Source organism: Festucalex cinctus, chromosome 15 (genome assembly GCF_051991245.1).
Source record: "Festucalex cinctus isolate MCC-2025b chromosome 15, RoL_Fcin_1.0, whole genome shotgun sequence".
Taxonomy (NCBI): Eukaryota; Metazoa; Chordata; class Actinopteri; order Syngnathiformes; family Syngnathidae; genus Festucalex; species Festucalex cinctus.
The window spans coordinates 4926344-4947400 of NC_135425.1; the positions used below are offsets into that span (position 1 = coordinate 4926344).

Genomic DNA, 21057 nt, shown 5'->3' on the forward strand with positions numbered 1-21057 from the left:
CCAGATGTTATAAATACATGTACCTAACATCAGAAACAAGTATTGGTGGTTTGGTGCAATCATGTGAATTTAGATAATTAAATATATTAAATTTGTTCCAAAAAAACGCTTCAACTAGAAGTGAAACCAGCACACGGATGTTACATTTAGCTATGTTTATGTTTCATATATGAAAACAATTCACAACCTATTACGTAATGAAAGGTACACAAGAAGCAGGATACATCGGCCAAAAATACTAGCATGCACCACAAACCTGGAACAAGGCAAAATGGACTAGATGGAAATAGATGCATTCAGAGCCCAGATTATTATAACATATAGAATATTTATTAAAGTATCAGATTGTGTCATCACAGCATGTCATTTATACCCCCCACCCCCTACCCAAAAAGTATTAATAAAAAAAATAAATAATAATAAAATAAAAATCAAATGTGCATTCACAATAAAACCTTTGGAACTTCATTGGAACAGCTCTCTTTTTTTTTTTTTTGGCAGACCAATTTAACAAAGGTCTGTGTTGTGGAAAAATGGAATACAGACATTTTTATTTTTGCTTGAAAAATGTTAAAATGGAGAGTTAACATCTTGATAATGAAACAAACAAAATGGCAGATTTTACATAGATTTTACAGCCCTGCACTGTAAAGTGTCCTCGTATGCCCTGTCATTTTCCAACCTGATGTTGTACCAGCCATGTGTTAGTGTCACTTTCTTGGCTTACATCAGTAGACTCAGTAGTTGATGTATCTGATGAGTGAGGTACCCTGTCTCAACTAAAAGTTTGTCAGTTGTTGGTAATGTCTCTACCAAAACCATTTCAGAGTTGTTGCTGGAAAGGGGTGTGAAAAACCAGATGGGGGAAATCACGCCTCAATCTTCGTTTCAGTATATCCTGGCTGAAATAGAAAATTGAAGGGAAAGATGAGCACAAAATACACATATTCACATCAGACTAGGGCTGCTCTATTATGGAAAAAAATAATCATCACAATTATTTTGGTAATAATTGAAATCAAGATTATTCTAAACAATTATATTTTGTTCAAATCAAGAAAATATTTAAACATTTGAAAATAAGACAATTACAATCATATGAAACTATAATTATGTAAGTTGCTTTTGGATCCAACAAAATTTATAATTTATTATTATTATTATTATTATTATTATTATTATTATTATGACGTTAGCAAAAATTTGAAGTTGGGGTGCAGTGTGTGTGCAGTAAGCTAGTTTTGACATGGGTGTGTGGTAAAATAACTCGTGTGGGCGTGCCACAACTCAAAATTAGTATTATTAGTGCTGCAGCTATCGAATATTTTGGTATTTGGATATCCTACTGAAAATTCTAGTGAATAATCGTATATTTGGATAGAAATACAAATATACCTATAGGCCTATATACTTTCTTGGTCAAAGAACAATTATAAATACAGAAGACAAAAAACACATTTGCATGTAATAATTAACAACCAACTGGTTTTCATTTTTAGAGAATCAATTTTATTTATTTATTTTTAACTTAAATTGAGCTTGTCAGCAAACTATTTTTCTCTGAAACAGTGAGATTTTAGACAAATCTCTCCCCATAGATTTCATAAATGTGTTTCAATGATTTATATGTTACCTGTAGTCTGAAGCATCAAGATCCCCGTGTTTATTAACACTGTTCACAAACCCCTTAGCTTGTCCATTCTCATCACATCTTTGTCAACTATAATCCTTTGACGGATTACTTGTTCACAAAAAGAATTTGTAGCTCTCAGCATTGGGTTGTCTAAAACACACACACACACTCACTTAATATGTGCAGAGTCATGCTTTCTAATTAATGCTGTCTCGAAATGTAAACAGAATACAAGTGACATATTGCTGACCAATGCTTTACTTTTGAAATGTGTAATTTTAGCAAAGTGACAATGAAATAGTGCAATGTAACAACTCACATTTGTTCGTCCCTGGTTGCTGTTTCTGTTGCTGTTGACTTTAAGAACCTTGTGTAATCTCTGAAACAAAACTGCACCTCCATTGTTACAGTCTTTTGTCTTGAATATGCAGAAGAATGGAACAGTCTTTCTTCATCTCAGCGGCCTGCAGCAACCAACCCGCCTTTAGACAAAAAAGAATTACATTATAAGTGTTATTGTCACATCACCTCTTTACAGTATATGCACATCACAGATTTAAGTAAAGTAAAGTGTTTGTTGAGGTTGATGAGAGAGAGTTTGGGGAAAAGGGAGTGTGTAGCTGTGACTATATTATGACTCTGATGGGCACAGGTAACTCGAGTTTGGTAACAACTGTTGGATTCACTCGATAAATCATTCAGCAGCTCGCCTTTTTAATAAACTATAGCCTTAAAACTTAACCTAGCAAAAAATTATTTTCAGCCCTATACTAAATATCGGTCACATTAATAACAGAAATTGGCACGCGTGTGTGTAGCACATACCTGCTGACAATGTTTCTGCTTTGGCGAGATGATCCCTCTTCCGTGTGCCTTCCAATCCCAGACGAGTATACTTTGAAATTTATTTTTACAAATGATGCAGATGGCTGGAAGAACGGGGCCAGCTGAAGCGATGGGCAAACCTGAACGGGAACGAAGTTTTTTCACTACTTTCTTTCTAACTTTTTTTCTCCTTTCGCTCTCCGACGTTGTGGTCGCCATTTTTGTTATGCGGTTGCTATGGTGAGGAGAAAGCAGCAGCTACCTGATTGGCTCATGTGACCTAAATCACACCACGACCGACCTAATGGCACTACGCCCACACCAGAGATCACTGCGCCTCATCGCAAAATAGTGCCGGGGTTTCACCACCGAAAACACAAAATTGGCGGGTTTTCACAGGGTGAACTCCACGGATTCTTACTTACTACTGATACATATATTTTATGAAGTAAAGATTATTTAGTGCCCCTGGTAGTGGAGCGAAACTGAACGAAAACGTGTGTGACCTGACGGCCTAATTTTGGAACTGAAAAGCTGGAAGAGCTCATGGCGGGAATTACTGGAATATATTGAACTTGGAATGAAGTGAATCGGATGAAAAATGTGGAAGTAAACGTGAAATTTTGAATCTCCATTAAGAATACATGGGGAAAAATCGGGTACAAAATCGGGAATTGCGGGTAACGCGTGAATCGTGGGAATAAGAAAAATGGAAGCGATGTTGGCGCGAATATTTGGAATAGTTTGAAATTGGAACGGAGTGAATCGGGTGAAAAATGTGGCAGTTGAAACTGGACAAAAAAGTGCGAGGAATAAAATATAAGAATAAGAATAACGGGAATGGTGTAGAAAGGCCTCCAGCCTTCACACAATAAAGAATGAATAACATATGTGTGAAGGCCTTCAGCCTTCACACAATAATAATCGCAGGGGGGGGAAACACCTTGAGAAGCGGCTGCAGATGTGGTAATCCCCCTTCCAGGATGACCCGGCTGCAATGGATGCCGAATGGGCAACAATTTACATAGATTATGATACTAAACATTAGGGGTGTCAAAAAAAAAATCGATTCGGCGATATATCGCGATACTACATCGCGCGATTCTCGAATCGATTCAATAATCGGCAAAATCGATTTTTTTTTTTTTTTTTTTTTTTTTTTTTTTTTTTTTTTTTAGGATTCACACCTTAAGCATGGAAGAATGTTATATGAACGGAACATTAAGCCTTAATATTTTATTTCAATGCTGTTCAAACATGAAACAAATTACAACCTCTATAAGACTGAAATTTCAGATAAATAAATAATACAATTTTCATATAAATCTTACACTCTACAAGCTTACTGATTAGTATTTTCTAAATTCAAATGAAAAAAAATCGCAACAATCGACTTATAAATTCGTATCGGGATTAATCGGTATCGAATCGAATCGTGACCTGTGAATCGTGATACGAATCGAATCGTCAGGTACTAGGCAATTCACACCCCTACTAAACATTAGTAACTAAAATAGTGCAAAAGTCCATTGAGAAAGTTGAAGCACTGCAAAGAAGACGTCATCAGGGAAGTGGGTCATCATCCAAAACCAGCCCGGTCGATCGGGGCAGCAATCTCCATGGGAGCAACTTCAAGGTGTAATTGTCTGCACCGGATCTCATCCCGACGAATGAGCGCAGAACCAGTAAAACAGCATCCAGAACGGTCATTGACACCTAACTCCCTCTCCAAGCCGCGGAGAAGGGAGGGAAAGAAAGCAGCGGCAGTCTCCAGACCCACAACATTCAGCCAAATGCAGGAGTATAAAAATTAGAGATAGACAGATATGCTTTTTTCAGGGCCGATACCGATTCCGATTATCGGTAGTCAAGGAGGCAGATAACCGATATTTGAAGCCGATATTCATTTGCAGTAAAAGTTAAAATGTTGGCACCAAATTTTGGAATAATGCAAACCCTAACCGTTCTTTACAAGGGATTCTCACACTGCACTTTTCATTTTACATCCGTCTATCTGCAATAAGACGTTGGTGGCGGGGGGAGTTAAATGTGGGGGCCAATGTGACATTATCTTTTATAGCATTTGGGATACTTGTAGTTTTATTCTATAAATGTCATATTTTTATATTTTGAAGTAATAGGAGGAACCCTGTCATTCAAAATGTGCATCAGCTGTGGCATTACTTATTACTACAGCAAAAAAAAATAAAAAAATTCCATGAGAAAAACTATTCATCCCTGAACACCATACAGTTCTTGTAGACCTTGATTATTGTTATTGTTACCATATAGACAGTTTTGATAAGCTGAGGATCTTAAAAACGAGAACAGCAATATCATGCTTCTCCTCTCTACAAGAGAACTGTCAAAAGACAGCTTCAGGATACAACACACTTCATCATGTAGTTTACTGCCACTTACGATGCCCCAATCAACGCAGAAAAAGGTAGAGTAAAATAACTTGGTTATAATAATAGTAAGAATAACTTGGTTAAACAGACATTGTTGCGGTGGACCGCTGCCAGTTTCTGCTGTTTAATGTGTTTTACACTTATAGACACGTGTGTGTATATGGGCACACTATTCTCTCACTACTGTATTGTACTGTATCACTTAATGGCACAGATGTACTTGTCTAAATAATAACTGGGCTGCAACATTGCTAATTCACATTAACAAGCACTATCTTAGCTGTCCACATGAATAGTTACTAACACACGAGAAAGTTATACAACCCACCAAACATGAGCTCATTATTCAAAGTATGATGCACGTAACGAAATTACATCACTGAACATTAACATTACAGAGTTCCAAGTCATAATATTAACAACATTACGTTGCCTGCGTTTCATTTTGAACTTCGAACGATGAAAATCGCGACATAAGTTTATTACTGTAGGAATCTGGTAAGTAGTTATCGGCTCGTAAATATTTTTATTCGAAGAAAGCATTTTATTATTGATGTAACCAACCACGGAAGAGTCTTGAGCATCCATCTCTATAGAAAGCAAGTCAGTATGTGGTGCAATGGTGGCTAGTGAATCTGTATGAAAAGTACAACGCTCTAATCTACATAAAACTGTGTTGCATGAGTTTAGCATAGCGCTAGTTAGCTCTAGCCTTACAGACTCCACACCCGTTCTAACAGGCTTGTTAATCACCGCCCGGCCTGCTCTTCTAATGTGCACTGTCATGGAAGGCTCAAACAGTAATCTATATTTCTAGAAAGAGTGATGGTGCCTTTCCAGTTAGGGTGAAGGCCGTCCATCCTCAGCAGGTCAGGTCGCCCCCAGAAGTAGGGCCATTTATCTACAAAATGAAATCACTGCTTGCTACAATAACTAGCCAGCTACCGATTAAGCGAGAATAATCTGCTAAACCTTTAATTATTGCCTCTCGCTGGCAAGGGACCAGAGACAATCACTCGATGCTGACTCATCGTTCTGGCGAGATTACAAACCCTAGCCTATGTCCTTTTTAGTAATCTCTGATTGCCTCATCCTAGTATCGTTGAAACCGACATGAATTATGTCCGAATAGCTAATGTTGTGTGCATCTCCCTGGTGTTTTCCAGACTATGTGAGACAGTTCCTTCAGCTTAGCTTCAATGTTGTGTGCTCTGGCCCCAGGAATACATTTTATTGTGGCTGAATTCTTAAGCTTAATGTTACACGTGATTGAGTCCCCTATAACTAAAATATGGGAGCAAGTTGACCGACATGAAGTACAGGCTAAATCTGCTATGAGTCTGAACAGGCTCACCACGGTTAGCAGGCCACTTAGGGCTGATGCTAACTGACTAGCAGGCCCGCTACAGCCCACGCTAACTGTTGCGTCCGCCGCATCTACATTTACCAAATTAATCTGTTCTAGTTGGCGGACACGTCCCTATGGTAGGGACAGCCTCTCCGGGCGAAGAATGAAGTTGGCGCACGAAGCACTACTTGCGTAGCATATCTTTGTCACAACGTCACCTAAATCTAATCGGCTCGTTTTTCTGCCTTTGGCATTTCATCAGCTATTGCATACTGTACAGTCTACAAACCGCATAGATGTTAAACTTAAACACAGGCTTTTTGTCACAGGCTCATTTTTTAACCTATATTATGCTTGAAACAGTGGAAACAATGCATGTCATGACAAGGGACTTTTCATTAGCAATTTGTTTTTCCTTACTTGATCTGTTATATCTGAAATTAGGTGTCATCCAGCTGTATAACTTTTTTTTGTTTTTGTTACACAGCTGTTGTGGAGCAGGAACGGCTGCAGACACAGAAATGACCACTCAGATTATTTCCTCCAATCTTGAGCTACACGCCCTCTCTACAGGCAGACTGCCACGTGTGGCCACTGCTAACCGCATGTTCAAGCAAATGCTTTTCAGGTATACTGCCTGAGCTTAATCAGTGTACAGTATATTCCACTCCAGTTTTAATCAGTACCTAGGTAAGGTTTGTTATCCTTTTTTTAAATTCAGGTATCAGGGCTACATTGGTGCTGCGCTGGTCCTTGGTGGGGTGGACTGTAACGGTCCTCATCTTTACAGCATCTACCCTCATGGCTCTACAGACAAGCTTCCATATGTCACCATGGGTCAGTTTCAACAACCGCATCCTAAACATAAATATTAGGAATGCTCCGATCAGGGTTTTATGCCGCTGACATCGATACAGATCATCTTTGAGTAAGATCGGCCGATTCCAATTACATTGATTATCTGTATTTTTTTATTTTTTATTTTTCAATTTATTTATGGTGAGTGAATGCCATTGGCTGGAATAAACAACCATATAATCACCTTAGTTTTAGACAGAAGCAATATTTACTTATTCAAGAGAATTACCACAAAACCCTTGCTGGCACAATGCATCAACTATTCAGTCAAAACAATAACTGAAAATCTATTCAATTGAAAATAACTTTAAAAAAATAAAAAATAAAAATAAATAAATAAATTTTTATTTTTTTAAAAATGTTACCAGCTTTTAGTAGAACAATCTTAAACAGGTTGAAATAGTCAACTATGCCACATAAACATCGCATGATTCACAATATGATAAGTAAGTGGCCGTGGCTCAGGGTGTAGAGACGGTTGTCAAGTAACCTGAAGGGTGGCTGTTAGATCCCCGCTCTTCCCAAAAGTAAAAAAAAAAAAAATTAATAATAAATAAAGAAATAAATAAAATTCTAAGTTGATTATTTGCTAAAAACAATGTTCATCAGTTTGAACATTAAATATTATTTTGTATTCGTAACGTATTCAAATGAATATAGATTGAACGGGATTTACAAATCATTCTGTTTTTATTCATATTTAACACAACGTCCCAACTTCATTGGAATTGGGTTTGTAAAAATATTGTAGCACAATTTTAACACTATTTCTGCCACTTGAAGCACCCCCATGAAGTTAAACAGCATTATGTTCTTTTTACAAGGGTCTGGTTCCCTGGCTGCGATAGCAGTTTTTGAAGACCGATACAAACCTGGTATGGAGGTAAGTCAAATCTAACAATTGTTGATTACGCTAATCAAACAGTCAAATCTACTTTTGATGTGTTTCTCCTTATGTAGGAAGAAGAAGCTAAGGCACTAGTGCGTGATGCCATTGCTGCAGGAATATTCAATGATCTGGGTTCTGGCAGCAACATAGATCTGTGTGTGATCACCAGTGATAAGGTGGACTACATCCGACCCCATGATGTGGCCAACAAGAAAGGCTCCAGGTCAGAGCAAAAATCATTATTATCGGCGCCGATATTTGTCAAAATGCCAAATATCGGCATCGGCCATTTTTTGAATCTGTAGGCCGATAAAGCTCACTGAGCAGGGAATACTTGCGAACGTAGCGAATTTGGGGTTTTCATCAGGATTTGTAAGATGTTCGCAGTCAGTTTTTATTTGTCGAATACACATTTGGAACATATTCACACAATTTTTCACCGCGAAAATCTTTTTGAAACGTTTTTACGAACCCTAACAAAAACCCCAAATGAGCTACATTCACATGAATTTGTTACTCAGTGAGAAATTATATATAGTTTGAAAGAATTCCCCCCCATTTTACTGCAAATGAATATCGGCTTGAAATATCGGTTATCGGCCGACTTGACTACAAATAATCTGTATCGGTATCGGCCTTGAAAAAACCATATCGGTCTATCACTAGTTTTGTTCCTTAAAGTTATCGTAATCATGTTTTGTTGTATTTTAGTATTGTTTTCAAACTTAGGAATATTGATTTGACAATGGTGCTTTTGATTTCCAGCCGAGAAGCAGTTTTTGTAACTGGCGTCAGTACAAACGTGGAGTATGCACACAGATTTCCCCTGCATTCACATATCTTCCTATTGTTACTTGCTAATATTTGCATTTACCGTTGACTATCCAAATTCCAAGCCGTTGATTTGTCTCAGCTTTTGTTTAAAAAGTGACAATGATTTGACAAGAATAGACTCTTCTCAGGCATCAAGCATTTTTTGTGTAGAAGATAATGAAATCAGATGACTAAAATTAGGAAAAAGCACTGTGCTAAAGAAAACTAGAATCAACACTTAGAAAAAAAATGTGTGTTGGGGTGTGCGTGTGTGTGTGTGTTCTTGTACATAATACATAGTAAGGACCAAAATACGTCTTTATCCAACAGAATGACGACATTTTTGTGAAGTGAGGACATTTTGGCCGGTCCTCCCTTTGCAAGACCTCTTTTTGAAGGTCAATACTTGGTTTTAGAGTTTAGGTTTGAATTGGGTTATGGTTGGGGTTCGGGTTAGGCAATCATTTTTGATGGGTTGGGGTAAGGGTCTAGGAAATGCATTATGTCAATGGATGTCCTCACAAAGAGATATATATATATATATATATATATATATATATATATATATTAGGGGTGTTAAAAAAAATCGATTCGGCGATATATCGCGATACTACATCGCGCGATTCTCGAATCGATTCAATAATAGGCGAAATCGATTTTTTTTTTATTTTTTTATTTTTTATTTTTTTTTTTTTAGGATTCACACCTTAAGCATGGAAGAATGTTATATGAACGGAACATTAAGCCTTAATATTTTATTTTAATGCTGTTTAAACATGAAACAGATTACAACCTCTATAAGACTGAAATTTCAGATAAATAAATAATACATTTTCATATAAATCTTACACTCTACAAGCTTACTGATTAGTATTTTCTAAATTTGAATGAAAAAAAATCGCAACAATCGACTTATAAATTCGTATCGGGATTAATCGGTATCGAATCGAATCGTGACCTGTGAATCGTGATACGAATCGAATCGTCAGGTACGAGGCAATTCACACCCCTAATATATATATATATATATATATATATATATATATATATATATATATATATATATATATATATATATATATATATATATATATATATATATATATATACACAAGGATGTGTGTGTAGCAATAGCAAATTCTACTCGTAAATTCTACTTGGGCACAACCAACAACATTAACAAACCTCAATTCTTTTAATTATTTTGTCCTTCTAGCTTACTAAGGCTGTTTCCTTACTTCAGAAAAGGCCCTACAGATACTTTTCATACATCTCTCTAGGGCCCGACTGATATGCATTTTTTGAGGACCTTGATGATACTGATTTTTGGCAGAAAAAAAATACTGTTTACCGATTAAACTGTCAAATATTTATTAAAAATAAATAAATAATGCATAAAATTAAACCCTTCCCCAATTAATTTTCAATGGGTGCCACCTGCGCACAAACTTTCACAATTAAGATTCTCTGCTTTGAATAACAAGTCCATATAAAAAAATTCATGAAGTATACAAGGTTATTGTATAGATTTGTGTCAAGAATAAAACCATTCTTACTTGTTTACAACTGCTTTAAAGGCTTAACCTTTTGTTTTATATATATATATATATATATATATATATATATATATATATATATATATATATATATTGTAACTTTTTATTTGACCATTTTTCAACATACAAAATGAAAGTCATACAAATAAACAAGCAGACTTGCAAAGAGCTCTCAACATTGCAAGGGATTACCAAATACAAAAATAACAAAAAACTAATAATAATAATAATAATAATAATAATAATAATAATAATAAAAAAAGGGGTCCGAGATGTTACCAAACAAAAATACACAAAAAAATGCCTAAACAAAAATAAAATACCTCAAATGACACATCCTTACAGACAATCTGCAGCATTGCTCAGGTATGCATACCATTTCTGCCATCGTCTTTCACCCAGATCTTTTTGAAGACGTATAGTATATGTCATCTGCTCTAAGACATGTATCTGTTTTACAATATCAACAAAAAGGTCCACACTGGGACAGGTTTTCTGCATCCAGTGTTTTGTGATAGCCTTCTTGGCAGCTGCCAACAAAATCCGATAAAGATAAACATCGCTTTTTTTCCAATCTTTCCGGTATAATTCCTAGATAAAGAACTGAAAAGGACACACATATATCAAGATGCAAAACCCTCGAAACAATCCCTGCCACCTCTCTCCAGAAAAACTGGATGGTGGGGCAGGAGCAAAATAAATGAGCGTGATCCGCCATTGGCTCTCCACATTCCCTCCAGCAGCTCAACTGTGTACCAGTCTATTTAGACTTCCACTTTGGAGTAATAAAGTAGCGAATTAAGTTTTTCCAGCAAAAGTCCCTCCAAGTCCGGGAGACAGTAGAAGAAGCTTGCGTTTTCCAAGAATCCAGCCACATGTTGTCCGTTATTTCGATGTTCAGTTCTTTCTCCCAGTGATGCTTCACATAGTCTGTGGTGACCATATTTAATGAAACAATACCATTATAGAATTTACTTATTAATCCTTTGCTACTGGCTGAGTCGTAAGCATCCACAAATATGCGGACAATCTTTGATTGAACTACTGGGTCACGACCTCTCAATTTTTTATAAAAATAATCTCGGAGCTGCAGGTACCTATAAAAATCCTGCCTGCCTAACCCATGGTTCTGACATAAATGATCAAAGCTTCTGAGCTCCCAGTTTTTGACAATTCTGCACATAGAGGTAATGCCACCACAGATCCATTGCCTGTAACTATGGTCTAGCAAAGATGGTGTAAATTCAGAATCATATGCTGGCCACCTAAAGCCTGGTTCACACGGCAGGAGAATTGGCCCGATTTTTAGCCCCGAATTTCCCCTCCCGACAATCGTAAGGACGCGCCGAGACGCAAGCGATAATCTTCACCGATAATCCTGCCGTGTGTCTTGTCACCACACACAGCGCCTCCCGATATCGGCGCTCGGAAGGACCCCCGACTTGAAATCGGGCATATCCAACATGTTGGATTTTTTTGGCCCGATTTCGCTCCGCGCAGCAGATTGACAGTGACATGCAGCCAATCAGAAAGCGAGCCAGCGAGGAAGACGGTGGGGAATCCAAAATCAAAACAGTCATGACTCAGCAGAAAGTCCGTGCTCGCTCGCACTATTACACTCTTTTTATTTTTTTAATAATAATAATAATAATAATAATAATAATAATTATTATTATTATTATTATTATTATTATTATTATTATTATTATTGTTATTATTATTTTTAATACACGCACACACATTCTCCACAAATAAAGGTGGTCTTCGGGTGGGACGCCAACCCGCGCCGCCAGCACTGAGCCGAGGGCAAGCGATGTCTCGCCAGTGCCCATTTACACTCCTTTAAGCAACACCTTTTCTTTTTATGCCGCTTTTTCGGCTGAAAACCAGGATTCACTCATGTTGACGACTCGGAAGCCACGTTTAATCTCGAAAGGTTTTGTGAGACTTCCCGTCACATTCTTGAATGAACTCGGCTCGTGTGGACTGTGTTGATTGTGCAGTGAGGCCGCACACCACGCACGGTACGTTTAAAACTGGAACTCCCGTGATTTTTTCTCTTCACGTGTGGTGTCTGTCAAAGATTGGAAATCGGCCGACAATTTTAAAATCTTGCCGTGTGAACCAGGCATAAGTAAAGTAATCTGTTCCTGGAGGTGGAATTTCTTAACCACTTCTTCCCACACTTCCAGTGAAAAATTAACCCACTGACTAGTTGTTAGTAATGTTTCCTTTACCATTTCTGCATATCCCAGCAATTCCTTTGTTGGTACATCAGTCAAAGACAACTCTATAGTTTTCCATTCAGCTATATAAAGTGGGTTACACCAGTTTACCAGAGGTCTCAACTGTGCTGCTAAATAATAATCCCTCAGGGACGGGAGGGCCATACCACCTCTTTCCACTGGAAGCTGGAGGGTAGCAAGTCTGACTCTGGGTTTCTTATTATTCCAAACAAATCGTGAAATATGTTGATTCTCTAAATTGTCTCGGGGGGATGTCTACCGGCAATGACAAAAAAAGATACAGAAGTCTCGGAAGGATATTCATCTTTACCGTTCTAATTCGACTGCCAAAATCAAGAGGGAGCAAGCTCCACCTATTTAGATCATCATATATTGTCTTATTAATACTCATATAATTGACTTCAAATAACTGTGAAAGATCTTTGGGTAAACACACTCCCAAGTAGTTAATTTGAGTCGACTGCCATTTGAAATTAAACTTTGTAAAAAGGTCCTGTGTAGGGGCATAATTAATCACCATAACCCGTGTCTTATGTATATTTAGGACATAACCAGAATATTTTCCATACGTTTCCAACATTGTCATTAGTAGAGGCAGGCCTAAATGAGGATTCCTTAATGTAATTAATACATCATCCACATACAGACATATTTTATATTCTTCCCCTCTTATTGGGATACCTCTCAATCCCGTCTCCTGGCGAACTGCTTGGGCTAATGGTTCGATAAATAAATTAAAAAGGCTAGGACTAAGGGGACAACCTTGTCGGCATCCACGTTGTAAATGTATTGAATTAGAGAGACTTCCATTAACCTTTGTTCTTGCTGTAGGGGAGGTATAGAGACCCTGAATACATCCTATGAATTCTCTACAAAAAAACAAATCTGTCCATCACCAAGTACAAAAATTCCCACCCAACGGAATCAAATGCTTTTTCCGCGTCTAAGCTGAGGACGACAGCATCCATTTGATTTTTATGGATCTGTTCTATTAAATGTAAGGCCTTCCTTATGTTGTCTTGAGTCTGCCTGTTTTTTATAAATCCAGTTTGATCCTCATCTATTAACCATGGCATCACTTTTTGCAGTCTTTTTGCTAAAATGGTGGCATACAATTTCTAGTTAATATTCAGGACGCTAATCGGTCTATAACCTTTACATTCCATTTTGTCCTTTCCCTCTTTTGGAATCACTGATATGAAAGCCTCTCTCCAAGAGGGAGGGATGGGGCCCCCCTTTAAAGGCATAATTAAAACAAGGCTCCAGCAGAGGAAGCAGGTGTTCTCTCATTAACTTATACCATGCCGGGGGGAAACCATCCAACCCACATGATTTGGATGAATTTAAATTTGAAATAGCATCATTTATTTCATCCCTTGTTATTGGGGATATAAGGTTATCGTTAATTTCTGTACCTAATGTATGTAAGTTAATGAATTAAGAAATTCAATAATTGGATGTTCATCATTTTGGCTTGCCTGGGAATATAAAGATTTGTAATAAGTTTCAAATGCACTTTGTATTCCCTCCAGACAATTAGTCATTTTATTTGTTACCGGATCTCTAATACTATAAATTGTATTTTCAGCCTGTTGTTTTTTTTAGTCTCCTTGCTAACAATTTAGTTGCCCGAGGGCCTGCTTCATAGTATCGTTGTTTCATAAACCTTATATTTTTCTCTACCTCTTCACTTAATATTTTATCTATTTCCTGTTTGACATTTCTAATTTCAAGTACCACTTTGGGGTTCTTTCCGACAATATATGCTTCCTCCAAATCTCTCAATTTTCCCTGTAATTTAGTCAATTTTTCAGTTTTTGCCTTTCGCAGTGCAGACATCCTTGCTATTAGCTTCCCCCTAAGTACAGCTTTGGCTGCATCCCATAAGATATTTGGGCTACATCCCCTGTATCATTGTCCTTCATATACAGGGCAAGGTCGTTTTCCATTGACTGTATAAAGGTGTGGTCAGTAAGCATCCCAGTGTTGAGTCTCCACATAGTTTTCCGTTGTTTGCTATCAAGATGTAATGTCAGATAAACGCCTGTATGATCTGAGAGGTCCCTCTGGCCTATTCTACAATTTCTTATTCTATGTAAATCCCTATTAAGCACAAAAAAATAGTCCAGTCGAGAATAGGCTGCATGACGTGCAGAATAGAACGTGTACCCTGGGTTGGACCCCTGTGTGGCCCGCCAGACATCAATCAAACCCAGTTCTTTCATCATCCTGTTAATTTTTTTTTCAGTTGAATTCTTTCCTCTTTTTCTATTAGATGTATCCAATTGCGGGTTCAAAAGTATATTAAAATCTCCAGCACAGATAAGAGTCCCATATGTTTCTGTTGCAATCAGATTGAAAACCCTTCTAAAAAACAATATATCACTTTTAGGGGGGGCATATACATTGAGCAAAGTCACTTCTTTTTGGTCAATTTTTCCTTTTACTAAGACATATCTATCTTCCTTATCATTGATTTGAGATATAAACTCAAATTTAACATTTGCCACCAGTATAGCAACACCCCTCTTTTTACCATTTTTATATGATGAAAAGAAGGAGTTTCTAAAGCCCATCTTCTTTAATTTATCATGTTCACCATCAGATAAATGAGTTTCCTGCCAAAATAATACACTGGCTTTCTCCTTTTTTACTTTAGCTATCATTTTACTTCTCTTGATGGGATTATTCAACCCATTTACATTCAAAGAGAGAATGTTGTAATATTGATAAGGCATTTTTCTTACCTTTGAAACATTGCACTTGTAACATCTCGGACCAACAAAACCAAACAAAAAGGAGAAAAAATAAAAACAAACAAGAGCTGCGAGCAGCTATAAAGGGCCCTCGCAGCCCGGGCCACGTTGGGGTACTTGCACGTTGGGGTACTCGCACATTGGGGTACTGGCACATTAGGAGCAAAATTTCTTTGAACATGGCACGATAAACCTTTACATGTGGATTTTTTTTGCAAGGTGTGATGTGTGTGTCAAGCTCAATGGGTTTTGGTGATTGTTAAGATCTGCAAAAATCAGCGTACTTTTTTATTTTTTGGGAATGAGTTGACCTGATTAGTATTTTTTGCAAAAGTATATATACCCATCATCGCTCGTACTCATTGCACGATGTTGCTTTTATTGTCCATAGAGGCTATCAAAAATAAAAAAATAAAAATAAAAAAGTAGATATGTTTGGATCGGTCTGATACCAGTGAACATCTTTAGTGGAAAGTAAAAGAATATTCATAAATGACTTAATTATCACACTTACACTCAGTTTACAATTTTTGTAAAAATACCGTAAGTGTGGTTGTTGTTTTGTTTTTTTATGCCTCAAGGACAAGGTGGTGCTGTATTTATAACTGAATTTTGTCATAGAGATACCTTCAGGCCTTGATTATAAATATACATGTCAAGTTTGGGATTTTTTTGAAGCATGTACCGGGGAGTTATTAAGCATATCCTTCATTCACGATACTGCTTTTAATGTCCATAGAGGCTATCAAAAATAAATAAAACTAAATAAAAAATAAATATTTTTAGATAGGTCTGATGCCAGTGAACATTTTGAGTGGTGGAAAGTAAAAGAATATTCATAAATGACTTAGTTATCACACTGAGAATGAGTTTACAATTTTTGTAAAAATACCGCAAGTGGGGTAATTTTTTTTCACGCCTCAAGGGCTAGGTGGCACTGCATATATAACTGAATATTGTCATAGAGATACCTTCAGGCCTTGACTCTACAAATACATGTCAAGTTTGGGATTCTTTGGAGCATGTACCGGGGAGTTATTAAGCATATCCTTTTTCAGTGCGAAACATACATTTTGATGCCCCGCCCTCATCATACAGTATTTCGAAAAGTCAAGATTTTTCCCCCTGTTGTTGGCTCAGGTCTTGACATGGTCCAGGTCAAGTCTTAACTCAGTCGGATGAAACGTGTAGGAGAAGTGGGCAAAAGTATGCCCCCTGTAAATGTGCAAAAATCGTCAAAAATGGGACATTCAAAAATTCGTAGCTCACTTCCTGTTCATTTTAGCACATGGGTCCAAGAGACTTTTTTTGTAGGTCTTGGGCTCCCTCATACACCTAAAAATATTCGTGGTTCTTGCTTAAACGTACAACCGGGACTGCTTCGTTAAAAATTTCTAGGGGGCACTATTGAGCCATTTTCGTAAAAATAGCACACTACAATATAAAATATTGTTCATTTTGCCAGGCCAGATGTGTGTGCCAAGTTTCATGAGTTTCTGCGCATGTTTAGACCCTCAAAACCGGCGTTGTTTTCTTGGCAAACAGCGCTTAGCCACGCCCACAGCGATTCGCGAAAACTCACAAACTTCGTGTTGTGACAACATGAAGGCCGAAACCCTCATCTGAGCAAATCTGAGGTAGGTCCAGTTAACGTGTTTGGACAAAACCGTAGAAGAAATTTCGTAAGAAAAAAAAATGCCACTAGGTGGCGCTATCAGTAAGATGAAATATAAGTTCGTAGATGTCTTTAGGGCTGGACTCTCATCAAATGTGTGAAATTTTGAGAAGATAGGATCATCTCGGTCAAGTTAATGCAGCTTTTATTGTCATGAAAAATCTTCAGACTTTGCGTCACCGTAGCGGCCACGCCCTTTGGCGAAAAGTTACAATATTCGGTGTGGGGCATGATCAACATCTTAAGGCTTTTCTGACCAATTTTCAACTGGATCCCTTCAATGAGCTCAGCACAGGAGCTTAAAACGTACAGTATGACATTTATTGTTACCACTAGGTGGCGCAATATGTATAAATGAATTTTATTATATAGATGTTTTCAGGCGTGACTATTACGTCGCCTGAGAAGTTTGAGATTTTTTGGAGCTTGTACATGGGAGTTATTAAGCATTTTGTCTTTCTGGACAAATGAAATTTTAAAGGCAATATTTGATGTCCCACCCCCGTCATATAGTATTCCGAAAAGTCAAGATATTTTGCTCAGTTGTTGTCTCAGGTCTTGAGATGATACATGCCAAGTTTGAAGTCAATCGGATTAAAACTGTTTGCAAAGGGGGGAAAAGTATGACCACAGTGAATGTGCAAAAATGGCCCAAAATTGGACATTCAAAAATTCACAACTCACTTCCTGTACATTTTAGCTACATGGTCCCAATTGATTTTTTGTGCGTCCTGGGGTGCTACAAGTGCCTGCCAATTTTCGTAGCTCTAGGTCAAACGTGCCGGGATTGTTTTTTATTTTTTTATGCTAGGGGGCGCTATAGAGTCTCGTTGTTATGACAACATCAGAATATCACATTTTTCACCGGGCCCGAAGAATGTGCAAATTTCGGTGAGTTTTCGTAAATGTTTAGGTCCTCAAAAATGCGATCGTTTGCGGAGAATAAATAATAATAATAACTAGAGCTGCGAGCAGCTATAAAGGGCCCTCGCAGCCCGGGCCACGTTGGGGTCCTTGCACATTGGGGTACTTGCACGTTAGGGTACTGGCACGTTGGGGTACTGGCATATTGGAAGCACAATTTCTTTGAAACTGGCATAATAAACGTTTACATGTAGAATTTTTTTTTGCCAGTGTGTGTCAAGCTCTACGGGTTTTGGTGATTGTTAAGACCTGCAAAAATCAGCGTCCTTATTTATTTTTAGGCAATGAGTTGCCCTGATTGGTATTTTTTGTAAAAGTGTATATACATCATCGCTCGTTGTACTCCTTGCACAATGTTACTTTTATTGTCCAAAGGGGCAATCAAAAATGAATGAAACAAAATGGGAACGTATATACGTTTGGATCGGTGTGAAGCCAGTGAACAATTTGAGTGGTGGAAACTAAAAGATGAAAATGACTTAGTTATCACACTTAGAATGAGTTTACATTTTTTGTACAAAATACCGTATGTGTTTTTTTTTTTTTTATATATTATGCCTCAAGGGCTAGGTGGCGCTGTATTTATAACTGAATGTTGTCATAGAGATACCTTCAGGCCTTGATTATAAGCATACATGTCAAGTGTGGGATTTTTTTTGGAGCATGTACCGTGGAGTTATTATGCATATCCTTCATTCACGATATTGCTTTTAATGTCAACAGAGGCTATCAAAAATAAATAAAAATATATATATGTTTGGATAAGTCTGATGCCAGTGAACATTTTGAGTGGTGGAAACTAAAAGAATATTCATGAATGACTTAGTTATCACACTTAGAATGAGTTTACATTTTTTGTACAAAATACCGTATGTGGGGTATTTTTTTTTTATGCCTCAAGGGCTAGGTGACGCTGCATATATAACTGAATGTTGTCATAGAGATAGCTTCAGGCCTTGACGATAAACATACATGACAAGTTTGGGATTTTTTGGAGCATGTACCGGGGAGTTATTAAGCATATCCTTTTTCAGTGCGAAACACAAATTTTGATGCCCCGCCTTCATCATATAGTATTTCGAAAAGTCAAGATTTTTCCCCCTGTCGTTGGCTCAGGTCTTGACATGGTCCAGGTCAAGTCTTAACTCAGTCAGATGAAACGTGTAGGAGAAGTGGGCAAAAGTCTGCCCCCTGTGAATGTGCAAAAATCGTCAAAAATGGCACATTCAAAAATTCGTAGCTCACTTCCTGTTCATTTTAGCATATGGGTCCAAGAGACTTTTATGTAGGTCTTGGGCTCCCTCATACACCTAAAAATATTTGTCGTTCTTGCTTAAACGTACAACCGGGGCTGCTTCATTAAAAACTTCTAGGGGGCGCTATTGAGTCATTTTTGTAAAAATAGCACAATCAACAATAAAATATTGCTCATTGTACCAGGCCAGATGTGTGTGCCAAGTTTCATGAGTTTCTGTGCATGTTTAGACCCTCAAAACTGGTGTTGTTTTCTTGGCGAACAGTGCTTAGCCACGCCCACAGCAATTCGCGAAAACTCACAAACTTCATGTTGTGACATCATGAAGGCCGAAACCCTCATCTGAGCAAATATGAGGTAGGTCCATTTGACGTGTTTGGAGAAAAATGTACAAGAAAATTCGTAAGAAAAAAAATTGCCACTAGGTGGCGCTATCAGTTAGATGAAATATAAGTCAGTAGATGTCTTTAGGGCTGGACTCTCATCAAATGTGTGAAATTTTGAGAAGATAGGATCATCTCGGTCAAGTTAATGCAGCTTTTATTTTCACGAAAAATCTTCAGACTTTGCGTCACAGTAGCGGCCACGCCCTTTGGCTAAAAGTTACAATATTCGGTGTGGGGCATGATCAACATGTTAAGGCTTTTCTGACCAATTTTCAAATGGATCCCTTCAACAAGCTCAGCACAGTAGCTAAAAACGTAAAGTATGACATTTATTGTAACCACTAGGTGGCGCTATATGTATAACTGAATTTTATCATATAGATGTTTTCAGGCCGTGACTATTACGTTGCCTGAGAAGTTTGAGATTTTTTGGAGCTTGAACATGGGAGTTATTAAGCATTTGCTCTTTCTGGACAAATGAAATTTTAAAGGCAATATTTGATGCCCCGCCCTCGTCATATAGTATTTCAAAAAGGCAAGATGTTTTGCCCAGTTGTTCTCTCAGGTCTTGAGATGATAAATGCCAAGTTTGAAGTCAATTGGATGAAAAATGTTTGCAAAGGGGGAAAAAGCATGACCACAGTGAATGTGCCAAAATAGGCCAAAATTGGACATTAAAAAATTCATAGCTCACTTCCTGTACATTTTAGCTACATGGTCCCAATAGACTTTTTTGTGCGTCTCGGGGTGCTACACGTGCCTGCCAATTTTTGTTGCTCTAGCTCAAACGTGCCGGGCTTGGTTTTTATTTTCTACGCTAGGGGGCGCTATCGAGTCGCATTGTTATGACGACTTAATATCAAATTTTTCGCCGGGCCTGAGGAGTGTGCAAAGTTCGGTGAGTTTTCGTGAATGTTTAGGTACCCAAAATCGCGATCGTTTGCGGAGAATAAATAATAATAATAATAATAATAATAATAATAATAATAATAATAATAATAATAATTTTTACAAAAACAATAGGGACCTCGCAGCGGTCGCTGCTCGGGCCCTAATAACTAGAGCTGCGAGCAGCTATAAAGGGCCCTCGCAGCCCGGGCCACGTTGGGGTCCTTGCACGTTGGGGTACTTGCACGTTGGGGTACTGGCATATTGGAAGCAAAATTTCTTTGAAAATGGCATAATAAACCTTTACATGTAGAATATTTTTTTGCCAGTGTGTGTGTCAAGCTCAACGGGTTTTGGTGATTGTTAAGACCTGCAAAAATCAGCGTCCTTTTTTATTTTTAGGCAATGAGTTGCCCTGATTGGTATTTTTTGTAAAAGTGTATATACACATCATCGCTCGTTGTACTCATTGCACAATGTTACTTTTATTGTCCAAAGGGGCAATCAAAAATGAATAAAACAAAATGGAAACGTACATACGTTTGGATCGGTGTGAAGCCAGTGAACAATTTGAGTGGTGGAAACTAAAAGAAT

At 37.7% G+C, this 21057-nt stretch overlaps 1 protein-coding gene and 1 long non-coding RNA gene across 3 annotated transcripts in view; one reads left to right on the top strand and one right to left on the bottom strand.

Annotated features, from left to right (window-relative positions):
• The window catches only part of psmb7 (proteasome 20S subunit beta 7), a 94636-nt gene that overhangs the window by 43513 nt on the left and 30066 nt on the right, over positions 1-21057 (top strand). The window contains exons 4-7 of the mRNA XM_077497431.1: positions 6705-6845; positions 6939-7054; positions 7900-7958; positions 8036-8187. Of these exons, the coding sequence (XP_077353557.1) occupies positions 6705-6845; positions 6939-7054; positions 7900-7958; positions 8036-8187 (468 nt within the window). The remainder of the gene's footprint in view (positions 1-6704; positions 6846-6938; positions 7055-7899; positions 7959-8035; positions 8188-21057) is intronic.
• LOC144002451 (uncharacterized) lies at positions 309-2877 on the bottom strand. Of its 2 annotated transcripts, none has more exons than XR_013278743.1 (3): positions 2459-2877; positions 1634-2115; positions 309-902 (listed from the first exon to the last, which is right to left on the bottom strand). It is a non-coding gene; the product is annotated as an uncharacterized LOC144002451 (long non-coding RNA). The 2 variants fall into 2 exon arrangements; XR_013278742.1 differs by lacking the exon at positions 309-902 and having other exon boundaries at positions 916-1783; positions 1953-2115.